Source organism: Panthera leo, chromosome A1 (assembly GCF_018350215.1).
Source record: "Panthera leo isolate Ple1 chromosome A1, P.leo_Ple1_pat1.1, whole genome shotgun sequence".
Lineage (NCBI taxonomy): Eukaryota > Metazoa > Chordata > Mammalia > Carnivora > Felidae > Panthera > Panthera leo.
In genome coordinates, this window is record NC_056679.1 from 9,400,762 (window position 1) to 9,419,792 (window position 19,031).

General features: G+C 38.2%; 1 protein-coding gene across 13 annotated transcripts in view; it reads right to left on the reverse strand.

The window, feature by feature from the left end:
- Window positions 1–19,031, reverse strand: part of KATNAL1 (katanin catalytic subunit A1 like 1) — a 108,663-nt gene that overhangs the window by 66,869 nt on the left and 22,763 nt on the right. For all 13 annotated transcript variants that reach the window (XR_006204051.1, XR_006204033.1, XR_006204027.1 and 10 more), the window contains one exon: window positions 17,314–17,474. Coding sequence is in view for 1 of the 13 variants with exons in the window: in XM_042944288.1 (XP_042800222.1) it covers window positions 17,314–17,474 (161 nt within the window). In the remaining 12 variants the exon portion in view is untranslated. The remainder of the gene's footprint in view (window positions 1–17,313; window positions 17,475–19,031) is intronic.

Consider the following 19,031-nt stretch of genomic DNA (forward strand, 5'->3'; position numbering starts at 1 on the left):
CTCTCAACATTACCTGTGAAATCCATCCATGTTCCTGCACGGAGCATGAGTTCATCTTCCTTCAACGTTGTGCGGTATTTTATTGTGTAAATATAATTACAACATATCTATTCTACCGTTGATGAACACTTGCGCTGTTTTCCATTTGACGCTATTATTAAAGCTTCTACGAATATGGGGTTATGTTCATGGTAAACGTAAGCATTCATTTCTTTGTTATGTACCCAGGAACAGAACTGCTGGATCATCAAGTACATGTACGAGTAGCTTTAGCAAATGTAGCCAAACAGTTTTCCAAAGTGATGACGTCATGCTACGTTCGCATCAACAATATATAAGACTAGCAGTCACCCCATCCCAGCCATTCTGGTGGAGGTACAATGGCATCTCATTATGGCTTTACTTTGCCTTTCCTGACTATGGATGCTGAGCCCCTTTTCAACAATATGCTTCTTGGCCACGTAAACGCTGTCTTTTGTACAGTATCTATTCCAGCTTTTAGTTCACCTTTTTTTTTTCAACCAGTTGTCTTTTTCTTATTGATTTATTGACTGTCATTCTTTATATATTCTGGATGCAAGTCCTTTGTCAGATACAGGCACTGTAAATATCTTCTAGTATATGGCTTGCCTTTTCACTCTCTTAATGGTGTCTCTCTTCATGACGAGAAGTTCATAGTTTTAGAATTCTGATTTACCAATCTTTTCTCTTTAATAATTTTGTGTCCAGTTTCATAAGTCTGTGCTACTCCAAAATCATGATATTATCCTTTCATGTTCTCTTCTGGAAGCTTTATCTTACTATCTTTTACATTTTAGGTAATGATCTATTTCAAATTAATTCTTCTATATGATGTGTGGTAGGAGGGGTCAAGATTTCCTCCCCCATAAATACTCAATTAACCCAGAAGGATTTAGTGACAAGACCCACCTTTCCCTACTAAACTGCAGTGGCACCTTCTGCATAAATCAAGTGACTTCACAAAAGTTAACCTTCAATGATAAGTCCCAGTTCTAAAAAGAACTTTAGACATTTTAGTTGTTAGGCCATGTTAGGCCTAACAGGCCATGTTAGGTTAAGTCTTCCCTCATTATCCAACGAATAAATCAATCACACCCAGAAATACATTGAATACTATAGGTCTTCAAATACATTGAACAACTATATGAGTTGTCTTGTATCCTCTAGGGTACCTTTCGTACTCTTCAGAAGCTTAATTTGATTTTTAAAAGTATTCAACTTATTAAAGTTAAAAAATGTAAAAATTCAGTTATTCCTTAAAACTTTTAGATTCAGCTCACAAATCTTTTCCTATATACAAGACTGACAGATTTTAGAAGTCATTTTTAAGATGCTTTTGAACAGTGTTTTGTCCCATTTCAAACCTGGTTAATTAAATGCCACCAAAATTTTTTACCTACATTTATAAACGTATTTTATTTCCTTCTTAGTTCCTCAACTGTCTTACTCAATAAAGCATAATAATTTACATATAAATATTTTTATAAACCTAGTAAATTAGACTTTAAATAAGCCTAAACTTCTCCTAAATGTTCCACAAAAGTGACTTACCATAAATTTTTATGTAAAAAATCACAGACCTCCATTATTCCATAATACATTAAAAAAAATTTTTAATGTTTATTTATTTTTGACAGAGAGACAGAGCGTGAGCAGAGGAGGGGCAGAGAAAGAGGGAGACACAGAATCTGATGCAGGCTCCAGGTTCCGAGCCATCAGCACAGAGCCCGACGTGGGGCTCGAACTCACAGACCGCGAGATCATGACCTGAGCCAAAGTCGGGCGCTCAACCGACTGAGCCACCCAGGCACCCCGTATTCCATAATACATTTAAAGGTGGAATTGCATGCTTATCACCCTCACTAGCCATATATCCTTAAATTACAAGTACATAAAAATGATAAGTAAATATGCAAATATGCACATATCCCTTAACAGAAAAATATTACTCTGATTCTCTTAGACATTTCTATTCTTAATTCTAAATCTTCCTGGAGTTGAAAGATGCTTATCCACTACAGAAGACAACTGTCATCCAAGTTAACCAAGGGAAGATTTAACCAGAAATTTCAGCTGGTATAAGATCTAGAGCTACAGACACCCTCACACCAAATATTATGCAAGACCATTTAATGTCACAGGGTTCTTAACATTTTGCCATTATCCACAACCAGCCGGCTGGGATAGAAACTAAACCTTTGTCAGTAATTTTGATGGGACATACTGATCCTTATTTAAAGCCGCTGTGCCTGTCATTCTACCACTTCAGAGGTGGGGACAGAGGAGATGATACCGTTACTAATTCATCAGTCTAATGGTAGAATTCCTCCACTCCCAGGAAGGTTAATTACCTGATTGTACTTTGCTCTTCTTTACCTAAAGATAGACAAGCCTTGTGTTTTCCATGAAACTCTAAAGACTTTTAAATCTGAAAAACTTGGGGCGCCGGGGTGGCTCAGTCAGTTGAGCATCCAACTCTTGATCTGGGCTCAGGTCATGATTCCAGGGTCATGGGATTGAGTTCCCAATCGGACTCTGCACAGAGCATGGAGCCTGCTTAAGAGTCTCTCTCTCTCTCTCTCTCTCTCTCTCTCTCTCTGTCCCTCTTCCCTACTGGTGCTCTCTCTAGAATAAAAAATAAATAAAAATAAAAGTAAATTTGAGGGGTGCCTGGGTGGCTCAGTTGGTTGAGCATCCAACTTTAGCTCAGGTCATGATCTCACAGTCTGTGAGTTCGAGCCCCACGTCGGGCTCTGGGCTGACAGCTCAGAGCCTGGAGCCGGCTTCAGATCCTGTGTCTCCCTCTCTCTCTGCCCCTCCCCCACTCACGCTCTGTCTCTATCAATAAATGAATAAACGTTAAAAAAAATTAAAAAAAATAAATAAATTTGAACACTTAAAATATTTATTCTCTGCCTAACTCTAAAGACCTCAAAACTAGATGTATAATGGCACTCTTACGGATTATAAAGGCTACATAATTTCTACAAATATTAAAATTATACCAGTTGAACTTTAGTTATCTCACAGTTCTTTGTCTAGCTTACAGTCAAGTTCTAAGATTATCCTATTTATTTTTAAAACACACAGACACAAAAAACATATGAGATAGTCCCTGCATCCAAGAAGCTTAAAATTTGGCTGAAAATATATTCATATTTTAAGAAATATACTGGACATCCCGTTCTGTCCACACATAAATCTTACAGCTAAAGCCTTGCTGAGCAGCTCCCCACTAAACTAGAAACAAGAGTCCTCAAAGACAACAAATTGTAGGATAAGACCTTCAAGAACTTATAATAATAGAAGTATGAAAAAACACGGTAACAACAACAAAAATAAGCTGAAACCCTTCCCACTATCAACCGTGTAGGAATTCTGGATAAAATGTAACAAATACCCTTTTACATACATAGGTGATATTACCAGAGGGTAAGAGAAATACCTAATGGCCAAAAAACAAATAAAAGAGAGCTGATGACATGACAGTCCTTTAGGCTTTCCAGGCCTCACACACTTAAGGACTTGAGATTTAAATTTTTTTTTTTAACCTTTATTTATTTTTGAGACAGAGAGAGACAGAGCATGAACGGGGGAGGGGCAGAGAGAGAGGGAGACACAGAATCGGAAGCAGGCTCCAGGCTCTGAGCCATCAGCCCAGAGCCCGACGCGGGGCTCGAACTCACGGACCGCAAGATCGTGACCTGAGCTGAAGTCAGATGCTTAACCGACTGAGCCACCCAGGCGCCCCAAGGACTTGAGATTTAATGACCACACAGAAAGACCTGAGGCCCCACGTCAATCAAAGAAGTTGCACTGAGACTATCACATAAAGCCAGGACTGTCCAAGGACTACAATCTCAGTGAAAGAGTTGAATTTATTTATTTATTTTTAAACGTTTATTTGTTATTGAGAGACAGAGCGTGGGAGGGGCAGAGACACAGAATCCGAAGCAGGCTCCAGGCTCTGAGTTGTCAGCACAGGGCCCGGTGCGGGGCTCGAACTCATCAACAGTGAGACCATGACCTGAGCCGAAGTCAGACACCCAACCGACTGAGCCATCCAGGCGCCCCAAGAGTTGAATTTAAAACACACATGTGGAAGAAGCAAGTACATCTGTTTATCTGGCCTATGTTCCATATTTGTGGAGTGAAGCAAATGTCTCCCCTAGAAATAGTAACCAAGGGCCTGCTGTCATGTGATTTGGGATTCAGTTTTATAGCTCAAAGAAATTTTCCTAAAAGTGGTCCTGGGCAGGTAACATTCCAGGGCACCTGGCTGAAGCAAACACAGACTCTCAGGAGTGACATCCCTCCAAACAAGCCACATCTTTTTTTTTTTTTTTAATTTTTTTTAACGTTTATTTATTTTTGAGACAGAGAGAGACAGAGCATGAACGGGGGAGGGTCAGAGAGAGGGAGACACAGAATCTGAAACAGGCTCCAGGCTCTGAGCTGTCAGCACAGAGCCCGACGCGGGGCTCGAACTCACGGACCACGAGATCATGACCTGAGCCGAAGTCGGACGCTTAACCGACTGAGCCACCCAGGCACCCCCAAACAAGCCACATCTTAAAATGACTAAAACCATGGAGAGACATTAACTTTACCACCTACAAGAGCCATCAGGAAAAAAAAAAAAAGAAAAAGTTAAAACTCCCAATAACTTCTGATAATAGAACTATCAATTATAGACTATAAAATGAATGTTTAAGATGGTTTTGGGGGGCACCTGGGGGGCTCAGTCAGTTAAGCATCCAATTTTGGCTCAGGTTGTGATCTCATGGTCATGTTGGGCTCTGCACTGGGCATGGAACCTGCTTAAGATTCTCTGTCTCCCTCTCTCTCTGCCCCTCTCCCCCACCTGCATGCACACATGCTATCCCTCTCTCTCAAAAAAAAATAAATAAATAAAATTTTTTTTAAAAAGATGGTTTTTAAAAGCATAAAGAATTTGAAACAGGGGCACCTGGGTGGCTCCGTCAGTTAAGCATCCGACTCTTGATCTCAGCTCAGGTCATGATCTCACGGTTTCATGGGTTCAAGCCCCGTATCAGGATCTGTGCTGACAGTGTGGAGCCAGCCTGGGATTCTCTCTCTCTCCTCTCTTTCTGCCTCTCCCCAACTTGTACTGTCTCTCTCTCTCTCTCTCTCTCAAAATAAACATTTTAAAAAATTAAAAAAAAAAAAGAATTTGAAAGGAAAGAAATACAAGTCTTAAGGAATGTAAGTGAAAATAAAGCCACACTTAGATAAGTCATCACAGAACTGTTTAACACCAAAGACAAAAATAAAATCAGGAAAACACTGGGAGAGAAAAGACAAGTTATCTACAGTTAGGCTGATAATATAAATGAGAAGGCAAAAATAATACAATTACTAATGTCCTCTTCAAAGCATAGAGAACAAAGAATCTAGTATTCGATACTAAACTATCATTTAAAACTTACAGGAAAACAAGTCTGAGACAAAACCTGAGGGTTTACCACTAAAAGAGACACGTGTAAGAACTCCTGAAGAATGTACTTCCACAAAGAAACGGATTCTAGAAAGGGTGAAATGCAAGGAATGGTGAACAAAACAATTGGTAAACACATGGATAAACCGAAGCATTTTATTAGCTCATTCATTCGGCAAATATTTACCGAATGCCTACACTATGCCCAGCACTATTCTTGGTGCTGGGGGTACAGCAGTGAAAAGGTCAAAGGCCTTGACCTCACAGAGCTTCCAATATAGTAGGGATAGTTAACAGTAGGTGTAGACCATAGTATCAGGCATCAATAAGGACTGTAAAGAAAAGCAAAGCAGAACAAGAGGACTGAGTGACGACAAGCGAGGGGGTACATTTTTTAAAACATTTTTTGAGTATAGCTGACACATTACATTAGTTTTACATGTACAACATGGTGATTCAACATCTCTATGTTATGCTGTGCTCACCACAAGTGCAGCAACCATCTATCGCCATACAACGTTATTACAATATCATCGACTACATTCCCTAGGCTTTACTTTTTTTTTTTAATATGAAATTTATCGTCAAATTGGTTTCCATACAACACCCAGTGCTCCTCCCAATAGGTGCCCTCCTCCATGCCCATCACCCACTTTCTCCTCTCCCCACCCCCAACCACCCTCAGTTTATTCTCAGTTTTTAAGAGTCTCTTCTGGTTTGGCTCCCTCCCTCTCTAATTTTTTTTGTTCCCTTTCCCCTCCCCCATGGTCTTCTGTTAAGTCTCTCAGGATCCATCTAAGAGTGAAAACATATAGTAGCCTAGGCTTTACTTTTTGTCCCCATGGCTTATTCACTCTATACGTGGAAGCCTGTACCTCCAACTCCCCTTCACCCATTTTGCCCATCCCTGCGCCCCGCCCCCTGCCAGGGGGATAAATATTTTAAATAAGGTGGTCAGGGTAAGACTTTATAGGTGACATGTGAAGAAAGACCTAAATAAGGTGTCATCTAAATAAACATTAGTCTTCTAAATATCTACTGGGGCTGGGGGGAGGGGGGAGGGGAATGGGTGATGAAAACTACAAATATTTCTTGAGCACATCCTCATGCGCCACGCTGTTCTTTACATTTGACTTGTATTCAATCACTTAATTCTCAAAATAACCCCACGAGGTAACCGTACCATTGATCCCCATTTTACAGAGAAGGAAAATGAGGGAAACGCTGAATGGCATGTCCTCACAGACACTGAGTGACAAAATTAGGATGAACCCTCAAAGTCTGACTATCAAGCTCCCGGCAAAGGAAGCCGCCTTCCTAGAATCTGATTTCCTAGAGCACAAGAATCTTCCTCTTATTCTTTGCATCCATAGTGCCTAGGACACCGTGGCTGCTGGGTACGTTGAGCTGGATCGGACAGAGAAGAAGAAGAGAGATGAGGACTAGCGAACAAGAGGCAGCCATAAGGGAAAGAGAAGAGGCCACAGTCAAAAAAGAAAAAGAAGAAGAAGAAAGGAATACTGTAATGTCACAGAAGTCCTATGAAGAAAGTTCCAAGGAAGAAAGATGGTAAACATTACCAAATGTTACAAAAGTTAAATACAGGAAGTCTTGAGACTTGTAGGCATTCGGTCATTAAATTAGGAAGTTATCTTCAAGAATTCAGTCCCAATATCGCAATGCTGGAGACCCAAGATCTCTAGTTATTCAGGAAAGTGTGGCCATGAGAGACGAAACAGGCAGAGTCCACATTCCAGTCTGCCAAAGGAGCAAAGGGGGGCAATGACAGCAGCTCAAGTGCAGCAAGGTGAAGATTTTTTTTTTTCGATAAAAATTGAAAAATCCTAATGTGGTAGGATTTCGTTTTGACTTACCACTATTTTGTGCCCATTCCTTAGTTTCCCTCTAATTAATTAAAATTTCTATCTTTCAGTTGTCTTTCCTGTAACATAAAAAAATGGTAGAAAAACCAAGTTTCTAGGTACTTATTGTAATACATATCTACAGTTCCAAAATAAAGACTTCAAATGGGTGACTAAGTTCTACAAAACAAGAGAAATGTCCCCTAGGGTAAACTTACATAAAAGAAATAAAATAATATGAAATAGCCAAACAAAATGACCTCCCACCCTCGGGATACGTTCAATCAGAATTTAGACCCCGGAAAACATCTACTCCTTCTGTCCTCACTCTCAGATGATCTTGCTTGCTTTTTTTTTTTCCCTTCATCAAAATAACCAGAAGAGAATTTCCACAAATGCTCACCTCTCTACCTACACACTTCTCTACATCCATACCCTTGTGACAACGAGCCTTCCCTCCGGTTACCATGAATCAGCTGTCCATGCACCCCTGCCCTTGTACACTAGACCCCATCTCCCTGTCCACTCCGGAACACTGCCCAATACCATCCCCTCCCTCCCTGGCGTCATCAGTTTCCCCCTCCCCTGCAGCATTCTCGCCAGCCTACAAACACCCTGCCAGTCGTCTCCTCTCTAAAACAACAAATCTTGACTCTGCGTCTCCCCCAACTACCGCTCAATTTCTCTGCTCCCCTTCTCAGCATATACTCGTTGTTTTCAAATCCTCTCTTCCGGTTCTCTCCACCCACTCTGCTATTTGCTACCATTCCACGAAAAGTGTTCAGCACAGTCACCAATGAGCTCTATGTCGCTAAATCTAATAAAATTTTTTTTTAATTTTTTTAATGTCTATTTATTATTCAGAGACAGAGAGAGACAGAGCATGAGCATGGGAGGGGCAGAGAGAGGGAGACACAGAATCCAAAGCAGGCTCCAGGCTCTGAGCTGCCAGCACAGAGCCTGACGTGGGGCTCAAACCCACAAACCGCGAGATCATGACCGGAGCCGAAGTCAGATGCTTAACCGACTGAGCCACCCAGGAACCCCTAAACATTTTTTTTATGTTTATTTATTTTTGAGAGAGACAGAGTGTGAACAGGAGAGGGGCAAAGAGAGAGGGAGACAGTATCCTAAGTAGGCTCCAGGCTCTGAGCTGTCAGCACAGAGCCCGACGAGAGGCTCAAACCCACGAACCTCAAGATCAGGACCTGAGCTGAAGTCGGAGGCTTAACCGACTGAGCCACTAATACAGTCCTCAATCCTTATCTTACTTGACCTACATGCAGAATTAGATAAAGCTGTTTACTAGAATCCTTAAACCCCAATTTCTCCTAAAAAAAAAATAGGGATGATAGGGGCAGCCTGGGTGGCTCAGTTGGTTGAGTGTCAGACTTTGGCTCAGGTCATGATCTCACATGACATTCATGAGTTCCAGCCCCGTGTCGGGCTCTCCACTGTCATTAAGAAGCCTACTTTGGATCCTCTGTCTTTGCATCTCCCCCACTCACACTCTGTCTCAAAAATAAATAATACAGCATTTAAAAAATATAGAGTTGATAATAATAGTATCTATTTTGGAGGGAGGTTGTAAGGATTAAGAAATAAATCCTGTAAAGAGTTTATTAGCACAGTACCTGGTTCACAATTAGGAACTCAATAAATGTCAGTTATTATGGTTAATCAACACTGCCAGCCACTAAAAATATTCTAGCTACTAAAAATAAAGTCCACTCCACACTCCAGAAACAGAATCTTGGAAGAAAATGGGACTCTAGAATGTTTTTTAAAAAGGGGTATAATCTCAACCTGCCAATCATATTAGACAAATAACCTATTCCACCATATAAAGAATGATCTTAAAATTTCCTTCTTAAAATTCCTTACTTGCTGATGATTTGTAAATAACTAACACTAACCCCAACCTCTCAAGTTCTGGTTCTCATTTCCAGTTCCAATATAAATAGCTTGGTCTAGATATTTAATTAACTGCTCCAGTTTTTCTCTCATTCTCTGTATTTCATTAATCACCAAATCCTGTCCATTCTACCTCACTAATGGCTCTCACAAAACCATATGCTTAAGAGGGCAAGGACGGACTGTGTCTGTTTCTGAATCCCACCATACCCCCGGCACAGCACTGGCACCTGACACAGTACTTGGCATATAATAGGTGCCAGCATCCTGCCTCAAGCTTCCCAGGATGCCTGGATTATTTTCTCTTATTGGCTTTTTGAGGCCAAGGTCTGTATGCCTGTTACCTTTATACTTTTCACAAGGCCAAAGATCATGCCTAACATAGGGTGAATGCCCCTAAGATATACGCTGGATAGATCATGATAGAGTGTTTTTATTCCTAAGACTTCAAACCAATTTTACAAAACAATCTCATCATAATCTACATTTTACAGGGAGAAACATGAATGTTGGAGAAATGAATGTAACTTGGAAGACTAGTCAATTAGTGGTGGAACTGCTAAACACACACACACACACACACACACACACACACACACACACACACACACCTTGCTCTCCTGCCTCTTAATCTCCGGAAAGTAACCGAGCCACAATCTGGATGAAACACCTATAAGGACGAGATGGTAGTTTACTCTCTATTGGTACTTGACCTTGGCCTTACTTGATCTTTTTCCACTGCAAATCAGGCTTTACAATGCTAGCAGTAACATAATCTATTTAGGTATCCAAAGAAACATAAAGCAACAACCCTAATACCAAGGCAATAAGAATTTCCTCTGTGCTGAAATTCTACAGAATAGCACAAATCGGATAAAAAAGAATTTTACTATTTCTGTGTACACAGAAACACATTACGCCATTTCCCTTGGTTCCAGATGAAACAACATTAAAGGGCCTATTAAGAGTTCTATTTTACCTGCGCAGAATGAGCCAAATGAATAATTTCAGGCTTGCGGATCCTATTCCTACTGACATCTATCCCAAAAGCTGCAACTTAAAAAGACCTGATGCATTTATTTTTTAAGTCGATTACAGAATAGGCTCTTGAATATACGCTACATCAAACATGTCTCCGATGCAGAAAATCTCTTCTGTCGCTTCAGATCTCACCAGGAGGGGCCATTTGTAAACGGCCTCATTAAAAAGAATACACTACATAAACTTACGTGGAAAATGTTACAAATAATTTAATTAATACAAAATACCCTTTCACTCGGGACACGAAAAATGATCTGCAGGCTTCATCTCCCTGGAGTTTAGTTCTAATATTGCCACTGTCTCCTATCATGAACCATTTGTAGCTCAGCTGCCTCACATTTAGGGCAATGAATCTAATTCATTTTCAAAGATTGCTTTGATACATGCAAGCAGCTGCTGGTGATTTAAAACATGGAATCATGATGGAACTTAGCAGACATACGACATATAAGGCATAACTTGAAATGATGCACAAACCACTGCCGGAAACCACAGTATAAGGATCACCTTAGCGTGCAGAAACAGGGATTGAGAAGTGTCAGAAGTGTGAGAAGTCCATTAAGTGAAAAGGACAGAACTACAAGCGGGGTTGCCAAATTTGTAGCTAATGCCAAACAGATCAGATGCATCCCAGAAACATTTTGTCCGAAACAAGATAAATTACATTCTCCTATTGACTCACACTGTAATTCCAGTGTAGTGTTCCCATAGGGGAAAAAAAAACCAAACGTAACTATATTTAAAATATCAATAAGTATCTTCAGCTTCTTTATTCTCTCACAATCTCTAATGAGAATCTAACCAAGTAGGTAATAGATGTATCTATGTACTAGGATATATTAAAACACACCCATAGATACCACTGAATACATGTAGGAAAGTAACACAGCAAAGCAGATATACATAAGGTGAAAAGATTTAGACTCAAATCCTGGTTCTGCCACTTACTTATTCAGATGACTTTGGGAAAATAAACTCCATAAGCTTCAATTTCCTCAGCTGTGAATGGGGTTCATAATAATAAATTAGCAATAGTAATGTGAGCAAAGAATAACAGTAGCTACTTCGTGGAATTGTTGGAGGTTTCAATAAGATAATGCTTATAAAACATACAGTAAGTGACCATTAATTAGTTTTCATCCCTTGCCTGAAAATGATCACCCACTTCACAAGACTTGGACATTTACAAAATCATAACTTCTCTGCCAGAGTTATTCACGATGTTTCAGAAAACAAAGGATGTATGCAGAATGAGCAGGGACGAAATAAAGGAATTTTATAAAGAAGGTTATAATTTTTTAATTCTGTTATTCTTATTTATCTGAACAATAATATTGCAGTACTTTATTCCAGAATTGACCATTCGTTTTAATTACTCATTATATGTCAGTTACTTAGGCATTAAATTCTTTTAATTAATTCCATCAGGTAGAGATTCCCACTTTACATACAACAAAACTAACACTTGGAGAAATTAAATAACTCGCTCAAGGTCCTGAAGCAAGTGAGTGGCAGGAATGGAATTCAAACTCAGATCTCATGGATTTAACTCAAGTGCCTTCCCATTAAACCAAGAATATCTAAGGACTATACCCACTACTCACTATCTCTAGGTGAAAATTTCATTACGTTTTGTTGTATGTGACCTGTAGAAGAAACAAAACTGTAAAAGGAGGAAAATATTATACAACTCTAACCTCCCAAAACTTTAAACCCTAAACTTACAATCTTAGTATTTACTTATCTTATCAGCCCATGCACAATACTCAAGAATTCTTTCACTGGTAGAACCTTGAGAAGTTATCAAAAGTTTTCCCATTGTTGATGATATACATGAGAATGGGAACCTGTTCCCACCCAACCCACCACCACCCCCCCAACCCACCGCCACCCCCCCACCCCTCCCCCAAACAATATATAGTCTTGGATTTGTTTTTATTAAGGTTTTCTGGTCCATAAAAAATCTTTATATATAATGGCTATATACAGGGAAAATTCTTTTTTAGTTTAGTATGGAGAAACGAGGTTCAGAGAAATACATTCTGGTCCATTCATCTGTCACTTTCATTAAGAATAAGAATTAAAAATAAATAAAATATGTGTTATGGGCAGTTAACAGAGGATAAATAAAAGGAAACAGTGGGCTAATGATGTTTCTCTAATAAGAAGTTTTCAGTAAGTGTTCATCAATGGGAAATTACCAGCCACACTTTTTTATTCAGTTTGAGCCACAAATATTAGAGTTAATATCTGTGGCCACAGCTTTTTAAAATAAATCATGGTGCTCTAGCAATTTGGAACAGACATTTCCTATATTGTAAATTATTTCCAGGACCAGATGACTTCACTGGTAAATTCTACCAAACATTTAAAGAACAGTTAACACCAATCCTTCTGAAACTCTTCCAAAAAATCAAAAAGAGGGGACACTTCCAAACTCATTTTACAAGGCCAGCATTACCCTGATATCAAAGCCTGGTAAGAATACTACAAAAAAACTACAGACTGATATCCCTAATGAATACAAAAATTCTTAACAAAGTATTAGCAAAATGTTCCTATTGAATATAAATTCAACAACACGTTAAAAGAATGATATACCCTGACCAAATGGGGTTTATCCCTGGGATATCAGGGTGGTTCAACATACACAAACCAATAAATGTGATACAACACATTAACAGAATGAAAAATAAAAATCGTATGATCATCTCAATAGATGCAAAAAAAAAAAAAAAAAAAAAAAGCATGTGACAAAATAAAATAGTCTTTCATGATAAAAACCCTCCATAAATTGGGTACAGAAGGAACACACCTCAACGTAATAAAGGCCTTATACAATTAAGCCCACAACTAACATCATACTTAACAGTGAAAAATGGAAAATTTCTGCTGTACGATCAGAAACAAGACAAGACTGCCCACTCTCATCATTCTTACTCCTTGTAATACTAGAAGTCCTAGCTAGTGCAATTGGGCAAGACAAAAAAAGTAAAAGGCATTCAAATCAGAAATGAAGAAGCAAAAGTTGTCATTATTTGCAGACAATATGATCTTATACATAAAAAATTCTAAAAGGCTCAATCAAAATTCTCTTAGAACCAATCAAGAAATTCAGTAAAGTTGCAGGATAGAAAGTCAACATACAGCAATCAGTGGTGTTTCTACAAACTAACACGGAAACATCTGAAAAAAGAAAGACAACGATCCCATTGACAACAGCATCAAAAACAATAAAATCTTTAGGAATAAATTTAATAACCAAGGAAGTGACGATCTGTACAATGAAAACTACAAAACTTTAATGAAAGAAACTGAAGAAAATACAAACAAGTGGAAAGCCACCCCATGTTTACAGATGGGAAGACTAACATTGTTAAAATGTTTATACTACCCAAAGCCATCTACACATTTAACACAATCCCTATCAAAATTCCAATAGCGTTTTTCACAACAATTGGGAAAAAATCTAAAATTTGTATGAAGCCAGAAAGACCACCAATAACCAAAGCAATCATGAGAAAGAACAAAGCCAGAGGCATCACACTTCTAGCTTCAAACTATACTACAAAGCTTTAGTAATTAAAACAGTAGAGTACTGGGCGCCTGGGTGGCTCGGTCAGCTGAGCATCCAACTTCAGCTCAGGTCATGGTCTCACCGTCCGTGAGTGCAAGCCCCACATCAGGCTCTGCACTGCCAAGTGTGGAGCCTGCTCAGATTTCTTGCTCTCTCCTCTCTCTACCCCTCCCCTGCTTGCGCTTTCTCTCTCTTTCAAAATAAATAAATAAACTTGAAAAAAAAAAAAAAACAGTACACTACTGTCATAAAAACACGTACAAAGACTAATGGGACAGAACATAGAGTACAGAAATAAACCCTTGCATTTATGGTTAACTAATATTTGACAAGAGAACCAAGAATACTCAATGGGGAAAGAATAGTTTCTTCGATAAATGGTATTGAGAAAGTTGTATAACCACAAGCAGAAAAATAAAATTGGACACCTATCTTATACCATTCACAAAAATGAAGTAAAACTAGATTTAAAAGACTTAAACATAAGATGTGATATTGTAAAACTCATAGAAGAAAACATGGAAAGAAACTCCTTGACATTGGTCTTGGCAATGAGTTTTTGGATTGGACATCAAAAGCAAGTGTCAAGTGAAACTACATCAAACTAAAAAGCTTCTACACAGAAAAAAACAAGTCAAGAATGAAAAGGCAGCCTACTGAATGGGAAAAAATACTTGCAAACCATATATTGGGTAATGGGTTAATATTCAAATACATAAAGAACTCATACAACTCAACAACAACAAAATCCAATTAAAAATGGGCAGAGGGGGGCGCCTGGGTGGCGCAGTCAGTTAAGCGTCTGACTTCAGCCAGGTCACGATCTCGCGGTCTGTGAGTTCGAGCCCCGCGTCGGGCTCTGGGCTGATGGCTCGGAGCCTGGAGCCTGTTTCCGATTCTGTGTCTCCCTCTCTCTCTGCCTCTCCCCCGTTCATGCTCTGTCTCTCTCTGTCCCAAAAATAAATTTAAAAAAAAAGGTGAAAAAAAAAATTTAAAAAAAAAAAAAAAAAAAAAAAAAAAAATGGGCAGAGGAACAAAAAAAAGTATTTTTCCAAATGAGACATCCAAAATGGCCGATGGGTACAGAAAAAAAACGTTCATTACTACTAATTATCAAGAAAATGCAAATCAAAACCCCTATATCACCTCACACCTGTTGGAATGGCCCTCATCAAGAAGATAAAGTATAAAGAAGGCAAGTGTTGGCAAAAATGTGGAAAAAAGAGAACCTTTATTCACTGACAATGGGAATGCAAATTGGTTCAGCCACCGTGGAAAACAGTATGGAGGGTCTTTTAAAAAATTAAAAATAGATCTACCAAATGATCCATCAATTCCACTGCTGGGTACATATCCAAAGGAAATAAAAACAGGATATGGAAGAGATATATGCACTCCCATGTTGACTGCAGAATTACTCACAATAGCCAAGCTGTGGAAACCATCTAAGTGTTTGCTTATATAGTGGAATATTATTCAGCCATGAGAAAGGAGGAAATCTTGCCATCCATAGCAACATGGATGGACCTTGAGGGCATTATGCTAAGTGAAATAAGTCACACAGAAAAAGACAAACACTGTATGATATCACTTATACCTGGACTCTATAAAAACCAAAATTGTAACAACAGAGAGTTAAATACCAGGGGCTGAGAATTGGGAAGATGCTTAAGGGTACAAACTTGCAACCAGTAGATAAATAAGTCCTGGAAATCTAGCATACAGCATAGAGGTAATATACAACAATACTGTATTACAATTTTCGAAGGTGCTAAGAGACTAAATCTCAATTGTTCCCCCCCCACACAGACAAACACAAAAGACAATTATGTGACACGATAGAGGTGGAAGCTAACGCTACCATGGTAATCAAACCGCCATATATATACATATCTCAAATCAACACATTGTACACCTTAGCTTCTATAATGTTATATTTTAACATACCTAAATAAAGTTATTTTCAGCTTTTAGCTGTAAACTAGAAGTATATTTCTGAATTAATGCCTTTCAGAAAAAGACTAAGGTATTTTGTTACACATACATACATAAAATCTTCAAGTGCTGATCAATCAAAATGCCATTATTTCTTTTTTTGGGTATTTACTTTGGGACTTCCATGGTAACAGCCCTATGACTGCTGAAATGTTGACTCTGGAGAGATAAGGGTTGTCTTAATCCAAAGTACCTGAAAGTGGTTACATCTGCAAAAAGGGCTCTGTTGTTGCAGACTTTAGAGAAGAATCATCATCTAGTGTTTTGATGATGGGAATCATAAAATTATCTGTAAGTCTGTGGAAAAAACCCTGAAGGAGTAAATTATCCACTTTTCACAGTTTTTTAAATGCTTTTAGAAAATTCTGAGATCAACAAGTTAAACACATGATCACAGCTACTGACCGAAAGGAAACTTATTTTGTATGATGCAACACTCTGGCCACAACAGCACTTCACAATCTGAAAGCCAGAAAGACCTAAACACAGATCCTGGTCTAGCTCAACTTACAGGTGAGGGTCTCTCAGGTCTCAATTTCCTCACTTGTGAAATTAGTGGAATTATTCATTCAATGTCGGTTGAATGCCTACTATGTATCGAACACTGTTTTTGCAACAGAAGTCTGTTGTTCATAATTCGTTTTGAGAAAATAAAAACATGGCCCTTGCCCTAGCAAAGCTCCTAATTTTGTGAAGAGACAAAGAAATGCAATGTGCTAACTGCTATGAACAAACTGCTGTGCTTGAGCAAACTGAGAAAGGCTGCAGAGAGAAAACACAGTTGAGCTGAGACTCGAACAATGAATATGAATTGCTCAGATGGGGATTATGGGAATCCCCTGAAGAAAACAAACTGGGCAAAGACAAAAAGACAGGAAAAAACAAGACTAGACGGGTTTAATGTAGATGATGCGTAGGCTGGGCACCAGGGAGATAAAATTTAGAGTATTATAGACCACACTGGGGAATCTGACCTTTAACTTTTAAGGAATGATAAGGTTCCTTCTACATTATGATTCTGGAAACTGGCTGCAGGCCCAACCAGATGAATCCAATCGGTCCACCATTTCATCTCAAGCTGTCAGAATCTTCTAAAGCAAAAAAAGTTTTAAAACAAAAAAGCCATCCAAGCTTTGATGCTGATAGGAAATCTAAAAGACCTCACTCACTTAACTGGTAAATTTTAGGACCAGCAGATTTCCATTGTTATGATTAGAGTAGTCAAACATTCTAAAAGCAAGATATATGACAAATGATTTACTTCTATTCTACATCAAATATAAACTCTATATAAACGGAGAGGTGTGAAAATTGTAAACAAGTATTAAATTTACATACCCCCAAAATATTTTCCATACTTTGTTTAAATAGAGCTTCACTCTCTTCATTCGGAATATCAGTTACCTGTAAAAAAGTACCCAAAGAGACTATAAAGTGCCATTTACCTGTGTTCTGCAGGTACAGGGGGCGGCCAAACAGCAGGATCTCTAAATGGCTCATCTTGACAGGACACAGGGAAATCTGGGGGCTTGTCAATTTTAAAACTTTCCAAAGTGCTGACAATACTTTTAACTTGTTCATATTCTTCCAGTAATTCCTGCCGAACCTTAAAAGGAAATAAGCTTTACGCTAGAAACTGTTTACGGTTTACACGAATGGCAAATAACAAACTGCTACTGAATGCAAGTTTTCTCAACATCAAAGTATGCAAAATGAATCATTAAAACCTTAAAAAAACAAAGAACCATGTAAAGTAATATAGATAGAGGCAGGAATTGGACTGAAAAAAGATATTATGCACCTTTTTGTAAGGGAAGTAGTCATGATTTTTTCAAAACGGAACTCTATTTCTACCAATGAATGTGATGACCATTAGTATAATTTAAAACAAGCAGTAAGGCAGTAACAAGGTAACCACTCCCCGAAATCTAAAATGTTATGCTAAATCCTTTTAATATATTTGTAAAATAGCTTCCAGAATACTATCGGCCAGAATTTTCACCAGCATTAGGAAATGCTAACTCCGAATATCACTAAGTATGAAATGCCTATTACGAGCATCTGAAAACCTGAAATGGTGTAATACTAAGCATTACCCAGTTCCATTTTTTTTTTTTTAAGTTTATTTATTTATTTTGAGAGAGAAAGAGAGAACGAGCATGGGAGGGGCAGAAAGAGACGGGGAAAGAGGATCCGAAGTGGGCTCTGTGCTGACAGCAGAGAGCCAGATGTGGGGCTTGAACTCACTAACCGTGAGATCAAGACCTGAGCCGAAGTAGGACGCTTACCCGACTGAGTCACCCAGACGCCCCTCCAATTTTTATTTACATTCTCTTTCACCTAAAACCTGAATTCTTCTGTCCTTGTTTAAATTCTTTCAAGTGTTGGATAAAGTTCATTTTGAATTCAAAGGCAAGATTTTTTCCCGCATTTAAAAAACTTCACTGACTTCCTACTACATGGAACTTCTTGTGTTTTCAAACTTTGAGACCAAACTAATTTTCAAAGGCAAATAGATAATAGATTGAACATTATATTCATAAATTCCTTTTAACAATTCTAATTTGTTTTTTGACCAGAAAGTATACTTTACTGTAGAGAAAAGAAAAATCTAGATAAAATTCAACTGCTAATATATGCTATTATATACTCGGAGAAATAAAATTACAGAACCTAAGGGAAATGAACCATAAAAAATAAATGAATAGAAATGGTCACTATTTAACACAATTAAGGAATTGTCAAAAATATTTCCGTGCTAGATTAATAAACCACTCTTGCCTGTGGCTACTGTGCAGGATAGAACACAACTACAAATTTCAACTGGAGTTAAAGCAAGTATATTGTTCTCACTCAGCATAATTTGGTAACACTTAAGTCAGAAAATAAGTCAAATTTACCCTGAAACCTTAGTGAAATATCAATTTCTGACATGGAAAAATTAGAAGAAACACTTGAAAGGCATTAGTACATTAAATAGAAACTTCAAAGAAATGCTTGACTTTGTACTTTTAATTTTAAAAGGATTTTAAGTTTTAAGACTAAGTGGGGAAATTCTAATTCAAGTTTTTATTAACTGTACTATTATATAATCAAGTTGTACAGTCAAGAGACACAGCAAATATATTAGCTTTATTAGATTATTGATTCCTTTGTATTTGTA